This window comes from Sander vitreus, chromosome 5, assembly GCF_031162955.1.
Source record: "Sander vitreus isolate 19-12246 chromosome 5, sanVit1, whole genome shotgun sequence".
Classification (NCBI taxonomy): Eukaryota; Metazoa; Chordata; class Actinopteri; order Perciformes; family Percidae; genus Sander; species Sander vitreus.
The window spans coordinates 2,783,350-2,798,904 of record NC_135859.1 but is presented as its reverse complement, the minus strand read 5'-3'; the positions used below and the strand labels follow the sequence as shown (position 1 = coordinate 2,798,904).

Sequence of the window (15,555 nt, the reverse complement as noted above, 5' to 3'; positions counted from 1 at the left end):
CTGAGGTGTTACTGAAACATCAAATGTTCTTCCATCAGCATAATAGAAGCTCTGATTGAAGACATTGTTTTCTGCCATTGTGCATATTGTTATTTACCTAGACCTACCCATGGGTCAACCTACGTGTGTCTGTGTGTTGAGTCAGTGGGTCGTCAGGATGGTTCACATTTTATCGTAGTTCAAGCTATAGATGGTTCTACCTTTCGACATTTCCTGCCTCCACTGATTTCCGTCAAACAAAATAAAGTACACTGTGTGAGTATTGCTTGAGACACCTACCGCTAGACGGCTATGCTGAGACACACCACTAGTGTCCTTGCCTAACAGTGCCTAGCAGTGCCTGACTTTTTGCTAGAAGCTAACAACGTAGCTATGGCTGAACTTTGGCCTACTTTAGAATATAAACATTAGCTCACTAAGAACCTGGGAACCACAATCTCAAACTGGCAGTTTGATTTTCTGTGTACTGAATTGTTTACCTAAAGTAAACTTCTTTGACTTTTATGAACATCATGTCTTTTTTTAAATATTAGTTTTTCTAAAATTATACTTTATAAAAATCCCAATACGTCGCCTTACGCACAGTATCAAAATATATTGCAATATATTCAATCGTGATCCATGTATCGTGATACTTATCGCATCGCCAAATTCTTGCCAATACACAGCCCTTGTGTACTTCTACCTTTATCACAGTGTTTCACTTGTTAGCTAAGACATATGTCTTAGCCCACTATGCAAGTCCCCCTCCAGACACGTTTTAAAGTCAAATGTGAAAAATACTCTCCACCTTTAACTCTTGTGTCTTCCCATCAACCATGAACTCGTTGTCCCTCCGGGTCAAAAATAGAATTTTTTGTGCTTTTTTCGACACTTTTTCCGATGCCTTTGGCGCTTATTTTACAACGTTTTTGTCACTTATTTCATTTTAAATAAACCTAATTTATATGACATTACACCCATTTCTTTTTAGTTAAAACAAAGCAGACATTATGAATTATTTGGACTAATAGTTAAGATCAGATGATTTTGAGTGGATCACAGACAGGTACCTGTCAAAGTTGATACTGTATTGAAAGCCATTTAAACATTGTTTTTTTTTTTTTAAATGCTATAAAATTGAATTAAACACCCAAAATGCAAAGAAAGTAATCATTAATTTTACCTGCGAAGAACGTTGTATGGGTTCCATACAACATACAGTACATCCATGCATCCAGGTTATTATGGGGCAATTTTGGTTGAAGAAACCGATATTTCTGACATAAAAAACTTTGAAAATGGGTCAAATTTTACCCGAGGACAACACAAGGGTTAAAGTAAAAATTCTGGATCTGCCCTCGCACTCCACAGCAGTCAGACCCAGACTCAGAGGAGGCGACTAGCAGAGATATCAGATTGGTAATCTTCTGTTTCTTTATGTTGTTTGTTAGCTGTAACTGGCAGTGGCTGACAGCTACAATGCTACAGTGTGTGTTCGTTCTCTGTACTGACATTTGGCTCTGCGCTGGGGGGTTCAAATTTCTTTTTTCCAGCCTTTGCATTTTAAACAATGATTGCCTTTGGAATCTGTGCCTGGTGTACCTTTGAATCTCAGATTTTTAGGGAAGTGCACAGACATTCCAGTAGAGAAACGTGAAAACACCTCTCTAGTGCCAAACTTTGCACAGATACAAGTCAGTACAGTGTAAGGTTCAAATATTTTTGGGGACATGAACATAAGAAAAACACATTTTGGAGGGTGGAGGGGGATCTTTAAACTTTGTAGTATTAGCACATGCATCTAAACATATCTGCATGTGCGCAGGAGTGAGACAGCCAATGAGAATTAGGAGTTGATAGCTAATGAATGACCCAACACAGTGAAATCTAAATAAAAAAAAGTTAACAAGTTGTGATGTTTAGGTCAAAAATAGCAAGGAAGCCTTATTAAAAAACTGAAGGGAACAAACATAATCTTATTTTGTTGTTTGGTCTTATTTTCTCCACACTCATTTTTACAGGGTCAACTTTGTCACTTATTTCAACCACATGCATGCCAGCGTAGGAGAGGAAGTATCAGCATCCAGGTATGAATCACATTAACAACACATATGCTCTCTTGTGGTCTGTGTGTGTACTCTGGTATGATGACAGCCATGCTAGCATTCGTGCCTGCCTGCCAGGCTGACAGCTTGATTAACTCTGTCGTTGTGTCATTAGCATCAGCTTTACTTGTGACAAGAAACATTCAACATGCAGTCAACACACAAGGAGCAATGTGAGCTTGAGGGTGTGTTCAGACCAAAGCAAGCGATCAGGCGATTCGCTGCAGGGTTGTGTGACGGTGGGAGATTCACTTAAATGTCCCATTTTGTGGTGTCTTGTTATTTTCTTCAACCCCCCAGTGTAGGGGTACCACGGATCACAAAACTAACGGTTCGGATCGGATCACGGTTTTGAGTCCCAGATTGGATCCATTTTCAGATCAGCACAAAATGCTTTCCATTTATCACTTAAAGAACTGTCATAAAATACAGCACGTTCAAGCTGGGTGCGGAGTTCGCTTTCCAGGGGAAAACAGAAGACTTTCACCCCGGAAAAAGTGTTATTTTTATTTATTTATTTTTTGGGGGGCTTTTCCGCCTTTAATGGACAGCTAGGTGAGAAAGGAGAGAGAGGGGGGAAGACATGCAGGAAATCGTCACAGGTCAGAGTCGAACCCTGGACCTCTGCGTCAAGGCATAAACCTCTAAATATATGTGCGCCTGCTGTACCCACTGAACCAACCCGGCCACATCCTTGGGAGTGTTTTGATCCAAACCACGGTATTTTTCCTAAACTTAACAAGTTGTTTTGGTACCAAACTTAACTGCCGGTGCCACATAACACTCAGTTTTTGTTGCCTAAAGTTAACCGTAACGTACGCCAAAACGACTCAGCTCAACTCAACGCCCCCTACTCTCGGGTACCAACTGCCGCTGATACACCCGCCCCCTACCATCAACTGACGGTGCCTGTTGCTGATTGGCTGGAATAGTGTTTTGTGGCTCTTGCACTCCTTTCTGGTTGTTTTTCATTTACACAGCCAGGGCTGTGTATTAACACCAAAAAAAATGTTTAAGAACAGAAAATAGAAAGCTATGTGACCGTGAGGAGATAGTCACTGAATTTGACAAAAACTCTATTGGATTAACATCACTTACTATACCTTTAATGGTGCAGGATGCCTGTAATTTACAGCCTGCATGTTGAGTGTTGTTTTACATCACAAAACAAGTTTAACAGCACAACATCCAACATGGTTAGAACAGTATTTCTGCATATAAAACGTACAATATACCAGCATCTATCTTTGACTTGTTGTGTGCATAAGCAAAAAATTAAATAAAAATATTGCAAAAACAAACAGGCTCATACACTCGGTACTTCAAAGTGAAGAGAGATACCTGAGTCTTGATGCAAAACATACCACCAACCATGTAAACTTTCTCCTCTCCCTCTTCCCGTGGCTGTTCTCCATCACCTCCAGTATTCCAGCTGAAACACTGCTCAGCTCAGAATCAGTCTGCTCCTCCACACTAACCACATATGCCAGAGGGGAGGAAAAGGCATGGGGGTGGCTGTGATCCATCAAGTACGACAGCCGTACAGCCCACAGACACAATGTTAGTTAAGATGACAGAGTGCCGTGGAAGTGACGATCTCCACCCCGCGTCCTGCCACTGTTTCAGGCCAGTGACTCTGTATCAGGTTTGGGCTATTTGCTGTCCCCCTGTCAGCTTGTCAGAGCAAGGTGGGCTGGGGATGTCATGCAGTCTCAGGCAGATACCGTGCAATTGTGATGACAACGGCGCCTTTTACACCTTGACTATCTATGCTGTGTTCTGGACTATCTAGACGGTGTTAGGATTTGTTAGATTACTGTCCTCCTGACAGATAGGAATGGCAGCTGTCAAATATGTGGCCCCTCAAAACATTCAAACTGTGGAGTCACAAATCAGATAAACAGCAGCCAACAGTTTAAAATAATGACACACTGTCAATGATCCCCAGTGAAAGAGGTGCAGAGCTGCTTGGGAATTGATAAACTTTCATTTTATTTCTGTAACATGCTGCAAATGAAACATGCCTCTAAACTGCTGCTGCTGCGTTACATTTACTTAAAGGTGCTCTAAGCAATGTCGCACGTTTTTTAGGCTACAATCACATGTCACATACAGCAAACATCTCCTCACTATCCGCTAGCTGCCTGTCCCCTGAACACACTGTAAAAAAACGCGGTCTCTGTAGACAGCCCAGGCTCCACAAACGCCAACAAAAACAAACTGGCCAACCTGCACCACCAAACATAACAAACAGTGTTCCAGCCAATAACTGACAAGAAGGATTTGGGGGTGGGGGTTGAGGGGTTAGTGTGCGGAAGGGAGGGGGAGGGGACGGGATGAGGAGGAGGGAGAGGCGAGCTAGCCTCCGTTTTGTTTTGGTCCATTCATGCCACCTGGGAATATCAGGGAACGCCCCCGTGATTATGTTGTTTTTCCGACTGCCAGCGTTCATGTGCTTCACTGTCTATGCGTGATCTTCTTCTGTTATATTGGCGTTTGGCATAACAACTTGTTATGCCACCAACTGTTGGGCGTAGCCTAGAGCATCAGAGGCCTGTACTACGAAGCAAGATTTGGCGTTAACGAGGTAACTTCAGGTTCAACCCAGGGTTTTCTGTATCACGAAGGTGGATCACTTGTTACCGGGTTCAATCGCTGTGGTAACTTATGTTGAACAGACAGCTAGCTAGACTATCTGTCCAATCTGAGTTTTCTCTTGCACGACTAAAACAACTTTTGAACGTACACATGTTCCACCAAAACAAGTTCCTTCCTGAGACTATTTTGCAGAAGCACCGTCGCGCCGTACAGCGCTTAGCGTAGCCCAAGACGATCGTGATTGGTTTAAAGAAATGCCAATAAACCAGAGCACGTTTTCCTCCCATCCTGGAATGCTGTGTGGACTAACCAGACCCTCCTCCGCAGCTCTTTAGAGGAAGGTCTGGCAATGAGAGACTACTTAGTAACGAATAGTGTAATCTACAACATCATTAAGTTCACCCAAGTTTGTTATCTAACTAAAGTCAGGATTCCCAGCAGGGCTAGAATATAAAACTTTTACTAATATAAGACTTTACCATGACCTTCGATAACTACTGTAAGTCAAACTGCTTTCAAGATCTACAAATGTTATTCCTTTCTGGTTTATTAATGATGTTTAACTGCTGAGAAAAATTCTAGAGAGTCTGGTTGAGTTGGTGGTGAAGGAAAGCATAATATTATATGTGAAACAAGTCAAATATGTTGTGATATATTCCTGTAAATAGAACACATTCATCCACATCTCCAAAGACTTTGGAGAAAGTTTGTATATGCTATGCTTCCATTTCCTTGAAGAAGAAAATGTGTAGGAAAGGCTTATGAAGAATCTGACATGTATCTGATCTGATATGTAGCAACAATCTTCAGCTATGCTTGCGTTTTCCCATAAACCTGTGATTCACCTCTGTTTCCTTTGTCTTAATCCAATCGAGCTACAGGGAAAGTTGAACATTATTACCTGCCTCTTCAATCATTTATTGCCACAAGTAGACGGTTTTGATTTGTAATAACTTGACATGCCCCAACAATGCTTACATCCAAACTGTGTCTTTGTATTTGTAAAGGAAATGACAAGACGGGAGCAAAGAGTTGTGAGCTGAGTATTAACCAAACGTTACCTCTACCTTACCTTTCTCTATTTATTCCGTCTTTTTCCTTTACACCCCCCTCTCTCCGATACCTGGATGGGAGGGCTGGAGAGACTGGGAATGGGACTGGAGCAGAGACTACGGCTAATTAAATTCTCCAGACAGCACTGGCAGGCATGTTGCTCTTCTCGCAGGGCTATTAATTTAGTTCAGCCCATTACGCTTCTCCTCCTCCTCCTCCTCCTCCTTCCTCCTGTCCTTCTCCTCCTCACCCCCTATGCCATCCATCACACTCTCAGGGCTAAATAAGGAAGAGGAGGAGGCCTCAGTAAGTGGACTCAGTCTGTTGTCTGCTATGGCAAACGTCCACTAAAATAAGAGAAATGGAAGATTTATGTGTGCGCACATGTATTTGAGAGGGACCATCAGGCAGGGCGCTGAGGTCGATCCCAAGGAAGCAGCTAATGAAATGAGGTAGGAAGGGCTAGGCGAATTGTGCAATATGCGCACGAGCGCACACACACACACACACACACACGCCAATGATGAACTCAGCAAGTTGTGAGTTCACAGTGGGGAACCTCAGGTATGTTGCCCTTCTCGGAAATGACTTCACTATTCCCACCTAAGTGTATGTGTGTGTGTGTGTATATATATATATTTGTGTGTGTGTGTGTGTCCTATATAACACACATGAAGGGAACACAGCGTATAAATGTTGAAAGTGTGTAGGGCTGCTCGATTATGTGAAAAAATATAATCACGATTATTTCTGTCAATATTGAAATCACGATAATTTAACACGATTACTCGTTGACTTCTGGAAAGATGTTGCAATTATTGAACTTAAAAAACAGTGGAAGAAGTTAAATAAATCAACAGTAAAATACATACACATACAACTGTGAAATTTGCCTTAATACTTTTCCTATTTAAACTTGATTTTTCATTCAGAACACAAGAGAAAATAAGAGTTTACTTGCAAAACGTAATGAGCTAAATAATTGTTTTTCGCGATTATTCTGTTTTTGTGATCATTGGGAGCCGAAATCATAATCACGATTACATTTTGATGAATTGCACAGCCCTACAAGTGTGTTGGGCCAGCATACTGAGCCATACTGTAACGGTCCTGTTTTTAAAAAATCCAATAAGCCCAGTTAGTGTCAGGCACCTAGAGCTTGATGGATACGATGCAGTTGGTTTGATCACATACTTACTGAAGACTCGTTGATCAGTGAGTGCTACACCAGCTATCTGTGCTAACACTTTGATTTGGATCATTTCTAATGCAGCATCGCATGCATGTGTAAGATTACAGAGACCATAACTGCTAATTCAATTTGTATTCTCCAGATTCCAGTGTACTCCTGATTAGATATAAATACAGTACAGCAACCACTGCCTTTCAGTGTCCTTCACTGTCCAACAGCTGATTTAAAAGCAAACGTGTGTTTGCTGCCCCTGTGTTGGGAGTCGTTCAGGGTCAAATAATAAAATGTGACCAACTGTGTGTCTTGTTTTGGGTTTATTTTGGTCATGTTTGATTCAAAGTGTAAAAATTGCATGCATTTCCTGCTTCTGCCTTGAGACTTACTGTACTGATGGACCTTTTTCTCAGCAGACATTTGGAGTCGCCGTAGCAGGAAAAGCACAGGTGTAACTAATAACACTTACGATGGCTACTGTAAGTCCCACCACGGGTCTCAGTAAGCCGCTCAAGTGAGCAAGGGATGAAAAATATCAGAGGTCAGGAATTGGGGCACATAAATAGAATGCAGCCAATATTAATTAATGCAATTAATCACACCTGTGCATTTCCTGCTATGACATGCCAAAATGACTTCTACTATATACTTCTACTATAGGAGGTGATGGAACATTTTCACCACTATAGTACCAAAGCACAATTAAACTCTCAAAATTGTTTTTCTACTGCTGTAAAAATGTACATTTTCTGAAGTTATCAATGAGAGCTACAGTGCTCGTGCCAATAATAACACTGGCAGTATTACGGGTTTCAGGCTCTAATACACACATTCTGCTTAAATCAGCACTAAAGAGAAAATGACTGTGTAATGTGAAAGGGGGCGCTGGTCAGTGACGGACTGGCCATCTGGAATTTGGGGAAATGCCAGAAGGGTTAGCCCCTATGGACCCCTACGGGCCACTACTCATAATTTGTCTTTGGTTAATTTTGATAAGTTGTTTTATGCATGCAGCCACAAATATTCAAGATTGTACTGCAGCGTGGTGCGTGGAAGGATTCACTCGGAAGGCAGAGTTCCTAATTAAAAACCGGGCCGTTTTTTGATCCCAGTCCGTCCCTTGCGCTGGTAGTAACAACCCCACAAAGAATTACCATCCGACAGTTCCCCACAGCTATTCAGAGCATTTTATTGTCTTCCAGCTCATTGTTTTTGTTTTACTTGCACTACCTGCTGTGCACCAAACAAACAAAGTTAGCGACTAGCTGGTGAACACAGTGGTGCATATCGCAGCTAAAAGGAGCCAGATATTACCCACAGGAATTGTTGAAGACCCAAAGAGAGCCTAAAGATAATGGGTAGCCACAAACACTCGACTTAAAATAAATTCTAATGTTGATCCGTATCTGCTGCATGTTTAAATAGGCAGCTGTTAGCACATTAGCCATTATAACGTTATCACGTGGTAATATCACAATGCTGTGTTTACAGCTTATTGTGCTGCCCCCAAGTGGTAAAAAAAATCAATTCATGCAGGTTTAAGAGAATTTTTATTAATAATCAAAAACTAATTCTTGTTTGTTGGTTGCTTGAACCCCACAGGTGATCATTAGGGCCCTGTGTAATGTTTCAGTTCTCTGAGGCTCTGGTGTTAAAACTGAAATGCACTAAGAAAAACATGTAGGTTCTCTAGACCAAACCATCCTCTAAATCGTGCCGTATATATTATTTTAAACTCACAAAAACACCACAAAATCTTCTAGCTTTCAGGCTATATGCATTTTTCATTCAAACGACAAAGGCGAGCAGTAAGCACCTGCCTAAGTGCAGTCAACAAAACTCAGACATCTCCTGCAGGATAAACAGGAGACAAATCCGCTTAATAATCTACATTTCCAGAGAGAGAATTGCTGGAGGGCACAAACAGCCCAGAGCCTACCGGGAGGAAAAATAGAATTACTCTGAATGGTACACAGCTCTAAAAATATGAACGACTGGTCCTTCTTTGTTGTGTGTTGGAAAATAAAACCACTTGGTTCGTTCCACGTCACCCGTTTCCCCCTGCAGAAAACAGAGCTCTCTGTGGTTTTACAGGGACAGCACACAAACTCCAACAGTGAAACTCTTAAAACTCATGGACTTAGAAAAGGGGCCTATATTTATAACCCATATTTAATTGTAGAAAAACACACGGCCAATTCTAGCCACATGGGCTGAGGCTGTAAGCTGAGCTTGCATTGTGACTGGCCTGTTTTCACTGGGGCCAGAGCACTGGCAATGGAAACCTAAAGCTGGAGACAGAGAGGGAGAGAAAGAGAGAGAGACTATAGGGGGGGAGAGAGAGAGAGCAAGAGAGAGAGAATCAGTGAGGGTGTAGATAATGAATGGAGAGAAAAAATTTGATTGAACGAGGGAGGGTGAATAATGAGTGAGAGAGGGAAAGAGGAGCCTTTTTTTTTTTTAAAAGCCTCCCTCCATTCTGTCCTCCTTGTCTTGTGGTGCAGGGTTATTTTTAGCTATGATGGGGAGCAACACTGTGCTGTAAAGGCAATCATTTGTGCTGCGGCACAGTCATCGCTCACCGCGACATCTCTGTCACAGCAAAGGAAAGCCACACACACACACACACACACACACACACACACACACACACACACACACTACAGTTCAACAAGCATGTTTTTTAGGACTGGTATCACTATCAACACCTCTGGATTGAAGCCGGCAATATTGACATTCCTTCTTTAGGCAGCCTTGCAGATCATCACATGAGCATGACATCCAGTTAAAAAAAACATGTACAGCTGCCAAGGCCCAGCTTTAAAACTTTTCCTTCCCTAAAATGTGAATTTAGCCCAAAAGTAACCCCTTTCATGTCTTGTGGTGGTAAATATACTGTATTTTACACTTGGTGGGTTCACAAAAGGTCAAGTACCTTACTTTCAAGTGGTTCCCCTTTTTTCACACTTTTTTTTGCACTGAAAACATTCTCCGATGGTAAAGCGCGCATGCATACCAGCCAAAGTGTGTCATGTCAAACCAATCATGTTGGGGATTAGTTGAGCACTTGGAAAGACACACACACACACACACACACACACACACGTTATTTTCGTGCTCAGTGTGTATCATGAACCACATGACAAAGCTCTGTCTGTCCATTACAAGGACCCCTCACCATGTTGTCCAATCGCATTAGTGTCTCACACACACACACACACACACACACACACACACACACACACACACACACACACACTGTATTCCCCAGTTGACATTTACCGGGTCAAGGAGAAAAAACTCTACCATGGCTTTGAATCAATAGCTCCTCTCAAAGAAATTAAAAAAGATTTCATTACACATTGCAGCTAATAGCTTTTTCTTCTAGAATCAATGTTCATATGCCACCTGCTTTTCTATGGAGAATCATTTCACTTTCTATCGGCCTCTTTCGGCTTACAGTACAGTGTAATAAAGTAATCACATCATGTTTGTTCTAAATCCTGACTGTGATCTTTGTGACCCCCCCCCCCCATTGAAAGAAAAAATGGCTTTATGAACGACTAATTAGCTCATTGACGTTTGTTACTCTTTTTACAAGTGGTAAGAAGATGTGTCTTCACTAGAATTAAAATAATGACTAATTACAGCTTTGAATGCATTGATATCTCCCCTCACTAGTATATGGGGAGTTACAAAATTCTATGCTAATTCAGCAGTACTGTATCTTTCCATATTGGATGCCTGGGGGCACAAACTTATCAAATAATGTAAGGGGTCTGCGAAAAAAAAATCACACTATGAAAAAAAAAAGAAACGTGGAAAACACACAAAAATCTCTGCTTGTTAATATAGTATGACTCAGGCCTGCATTACTATGCAGAGTATGGGATTATGGCAGCCAACCCAGTATATTCCTGGACAGAATATATAAGTGATGGGAAGTATGCAGCCAGTGATTAGAAAGGACTGGCATACTAAGGTATTACATTATCAGCTTAAAAGGCTGCAAAGCAGCACTTTTGAACTTTTTTTTTTTTTTTAACTTTTTGAAGGAGACTAATTAGGCAGACAGAAAGAGGAATCCTACAGTTGGTGGAGAAGACAGCCAACAGGCTTGGCTGCAACAGTGCTATGCAGGTGGTTTTTGCATAACATAAGAACCCTTTACATATGGCAAGGCAATTGTAAATGATGTCTGACTGGTGAAATGCAATCAGACATATCCATAGGATGTATTATAAATAATGTCACCCACATGACAGATCTGTTTTAGGTAGTTTGAAGGAAAATATGAATGTATGTGAGGCTTCATTCATTGCAAGCTTTACAGTGGAACTGGGTGATGTGGTAAAGTCACGATATTAGAAGAATATTTTTCTGACACTGACACAAAATGCAGGCACAATAACATACACAAACATTAAAATGGCATGACACCAAGCTCTCTCGTACTGTATGTGTAAACCAAGAACATGAGATATCATCACGACACACTTCCAAGACAATAAACAATAATTATTGCCCAGCCATGCCTCCCAGTGCTACATCTACTGGATCATTTCATCTCCCGAGACACAAAGTTTGTTCCTGCTCCATTCCCGGTGACCAGGAAAAAAGTGGCTTAACAAGATGTCAGAAAACGATCAATTGTTGCCTGCTGACTAGGTACTGTATCGATAAACATTTTAATAAGTATAATGTTAGTGTTTCTTGTGTCACATTATTTGGAGGATTTTAATATGGAAAAGTTTATTCTTACCCGTGATGAGCTCTCGAACCTCCATGTCATTGGTCTTCCTCAGCAGGCGCACGAGGGCCGGGATGCCGTCACAGTTCTTGATGGCCACCTTGTTGTCGTTGTCCTTGCCGTAGGAGATGTTGCGCAGGGCGCCGCAAGCCTTGCGGTGGACTTCGGATTTGGGGTGGTCCAGAAGCCCCACCAGAACAGGAATCCCCTTCAGCTGACGCACATCCTTCTTAATCTTGTCATTTTCGTAGCACAGGTGCTGCAGGTAGGCGGCGGCGTTGGACTTGACCGGGTCAATGGGGTGGCCCAGCATGGCGATCACCTCGGGGAGGTCTGGGTCACGCCAGCGCGGGTCTTTGCGGATGCTGTCGATGGATGGTGAGCGCCGGCCACCCATGCGGTCCAGACTGGCCATGCTCCCCCTCTCGGGCTGGGCCAGTGGCGCTGAATACATGCCATGGATGTAGGGGTGGCGCTCATCGATCAGCTCTGCCTCGATGGCTTCATCTGGGTACCCTCTGGAAGACGAGAGGAGAGAGGACGGTGAGGACAAGGGGAGATGGACGAAGTAAATGGAGGGTGACTCAGACAGATTTGTCTGAGAGAAGAATTAGGCAGCCGGGGGAAAGACTTTGAGAGAAGCCAACTGAGGTGAGAGCAGTTGACTAATGGGGGGGGGAAAGAGAAAGCAGAGGACAGGGTGAGAGGGAGGTGAGAAGATGTGGGTGATGGAGGATAGAAGGGAAGGAGTGCAGGACAGAGAGGGAAGGTGACGTCTGCTTCGGATCTGTTATTAACAGGTCAGTCAGAGGGACTGTGGTGGCAATTCCCATTCAATAAGAGTGATACGCTAAGCAACATTCCGCTTATTATTCCTCCCTGTCAGGTGGTAGCAGCAAACATGTCAGTCATCAGCAAACATAAAGTCTTAGCGAGAGTGATTGAGAGACAGGAAAAGATTGCACAAAGAAAAAACAGGCAGTTCACATAGAAACAGAGACAAGGCAACACCAAAGGAAAGGCTTTAAAGGAAAGGCTTGTGAAGTAGTTTTTTTTTTTTTTTTTTTAGAAAGCCACCATATAGAGTAGAGAAGGGATTTGATGTCTTTTCCCCCAGGGGACAGAGGAAAGAGCTGTACTGTCCCCCCAGGGAGGACTATGAGCCCCTGTGATAGCCCCAGGGCTCCCTCTGCTCACAGCGCCAAACACTAGCATGTGCAGTTGCTAAAATGTTAATGACCATCTCTCTGGGACTTCTCTGCTAGCATTAGCCTCATTAGCATCACTACTGTCTCATTTTCAGTGATGGAAATAAGTTTGGTCCTCTAGGGTAGGAAGGGGGGGAGGGGGGGGAAGAGATCAATGATCTACACTCTCTAGGGTTCTTTATTTCGAAGGCATTCTCCTCAATTCTCTATGGGAACATGGGTGAAAATATAGTCACTCAATTCCAATGACAGATCAAATGATTGCTACTTGCATCAGTGCAGGCAACTTATTTTACTTAAGGCGCTTTTATCATAGCAACGATTTTTCACTTGTTGGGCCAACTCTGAGGATAGAGTCCGGGGAGTAATGTGTTACCCAAGAAAAGTTGATAAGATTTTTTTTTAAACTTGTTCCGCAAAAAATCTTTTTGAACACGTACCACTGAGTTCTCCAAAAGGATGGTAGAATGTTTGGTTGGGAAAAGTTATGACATGTGGAGAGGAATTTAATTAGGGTTGTGTACTTATGCGCAGCCTTTATCATCCCCCCCACGCCCCACAGCTTGAGACTTGTTTATCCTTGTTACATAATCCAGCTGGTCTCCTCTCACCATCTTTGATGTATGGTGGTTGGTGGTTCAACAAAAAAAAAAAAAAATGGCGGCCAACGCCGGTGGTTGGCAGGGAATTCCAGACCGAGCTTTAATTTTAATGAGCTTTATGTTAATTATGTGTTTTTACAGTTCTTCCCAGGCATGCTGGGAAAGGATGGGGGTGCTCTGCATGCCATCTCGCCTCGACTCTGGTGTATTCCTCTGTTGATTATTCTTTTACACAAACCTCGCAGCAACATATTGGCTTTTATGGCACGACTTTGTGCATTTTACTGCCAGGGAAATCGATACTAAATGAACTGGGAGAAAAACTCCCGCCCGAGCAATGTAACGAGATACTAAATCCCCTATTCAGATGGATGGAAAGAGGATTAATAGAGATGGAGTGAGGCACCAATGCAGTTGAATACGGCCCTGTGTGCAAATGCTGCGAGTTAACCATGTTCAAAGAACCACGGTGCTGAATGGCAAACTTTCTGATTTATCATCACTGTTTATTCTTCTTTCAGAAGTAGTTTTTTCCAGCTCTGTGGAACATTTTGGAGAGCCACAAACCTTCACAGGCAGCCTGTAACCACAGTATGGAAGGAGTGGCCAATCAAGCCTGATTACAGCACATCATCATATGGAGGACAACTTCAGCTCTGAGGTTTGGCGACAATACTGCTGCACGACTGCAGTGTGTGGAAAACGGGGGAAATTTGCGTATGAGTATGTGTGCACGTGCTGGAGGTTACTAAATGCTTCCTTGAGATATGAACACACACTGCCACACTCGGATGCCATCAACCAGCTTTCGATTGCTGTGGGATATTGGACATGACAAGAAGGCCAGAATAATCATCACCATTGCATAGAGCTGCATACATAACCACCATAGCTTTCATGCACAGTATATCTCTCTCTCCCTCTTTGACTTTCTCTTTCATTATCTGTCACACTATGTTTCTTGCACACTTTCTCTCTCTCTCTCTCTCTCTCTCTCTCACACACACACACACACACACACACACACACACAGATGAGATGTACAGTTGTGCAGATCGTGGCTCGTTTAGATCTGGGCTGATGCGGCGGGGCTTTTGGCTAAAGCAGGCGTCGTGAGGCTGAGTGATGGGAATGTCAGGATTTGCATTTAAATTGGCGCCATTGTGTGTACAGGGAGGGGTGTATTCACGGGATGCGAAAGGGCTCTCCGCAGCCAGACGCGATGCTCCAAGCATTATTACAGCAGATCACTTTCCTCATGTTAATGGAGCTGCTAAATGTCCGGGCTATTTCTGTGTATCTGTGCGTTCATCTACGGTTTTGTGTGTGTGTGTGTGTGTGTGTGTGTGTGTGTGTGTGTGTGCTTGTTTTGTTCTGAGACACAAAGAATAGAAGAAAAAGATGAACAGATACAGTAGATACCAGATATATGCATGTCGGCAAACTCTATTCGTTCGTCTATTCATCTGGACTTTGTCACATCCTCGCTATTCTTCCTTCCCTTCATCTCCCGTCAGTTACTTTCATCATGCTTCAATCGCGGCCGTGGCTGACCCTCTACTTCGGCAGGCCCATGAAAGGAGATCAGCTCAAAAGGATTCGATACTCGCAAGATGTTGTTTGCATCTCATATGTACACATTACATCTCTGCAGCGATTATGAGCTTTTCACTGACTGCTCCTGCCAAGCAGATTGCTCATTTTAAATTATGAGCAATAATTGTTTTATGATGCACAAGAGTCTTCGCGGGACAGAGAAGAAAGAAGAGAGAATAAAAACAGCAAAGCTGGAGTGTTTATGTCTTGCCACTTTCTAATTTCGCTGGCTGTGTTGATGGCATTATCCGCTGCTTCCACTGCTTGTTTTCATTCAATTAAATGAGAGTGACATCGCGTTGAAGTTTCTTTTATAATTTATGGGATGCTTCTGAGAAACCTCAAACGTGACAGAGGGGAAGTATAATAATCAACGGAGTATCTGGCTCTCAGTGAAAGTCTCATGGCAGAGGGGGGGATCACTTCTACGAGCCGTTCCCTACTGACACCACTGGATTAGAAAGACCCCCCCCCC

At 42.8% G+C, this 15,555-nt stretch overlaps 1 protein-coding gene across 6 annotated transcripts in view; it reads right to left on the bottom strand.

Annotated features, from left to right (window-relative positions):
- The window catches only part of arvcfb (ARVCF delta catenin family member b), a 138,799-nt gene that overhangs the window by 68,885 nt on the left and 54,359 nt on the right, over nt 1-15,555 (bottom strand). For all 6 annotated transcript variants that reach the window (XM_078250046.1, XM_078250047.1, XM_078250051.1 and 3 more), the window contains one exon: nt 11,687-12,192. In XM_078250046.1, the coding sequence (XP_078106172.1) occupies nt 11,687-12,192 (506 nt within the window). The remainder of the gene's footprint in view (nt 1-11,686; nt 12,193-15,555) is intronic.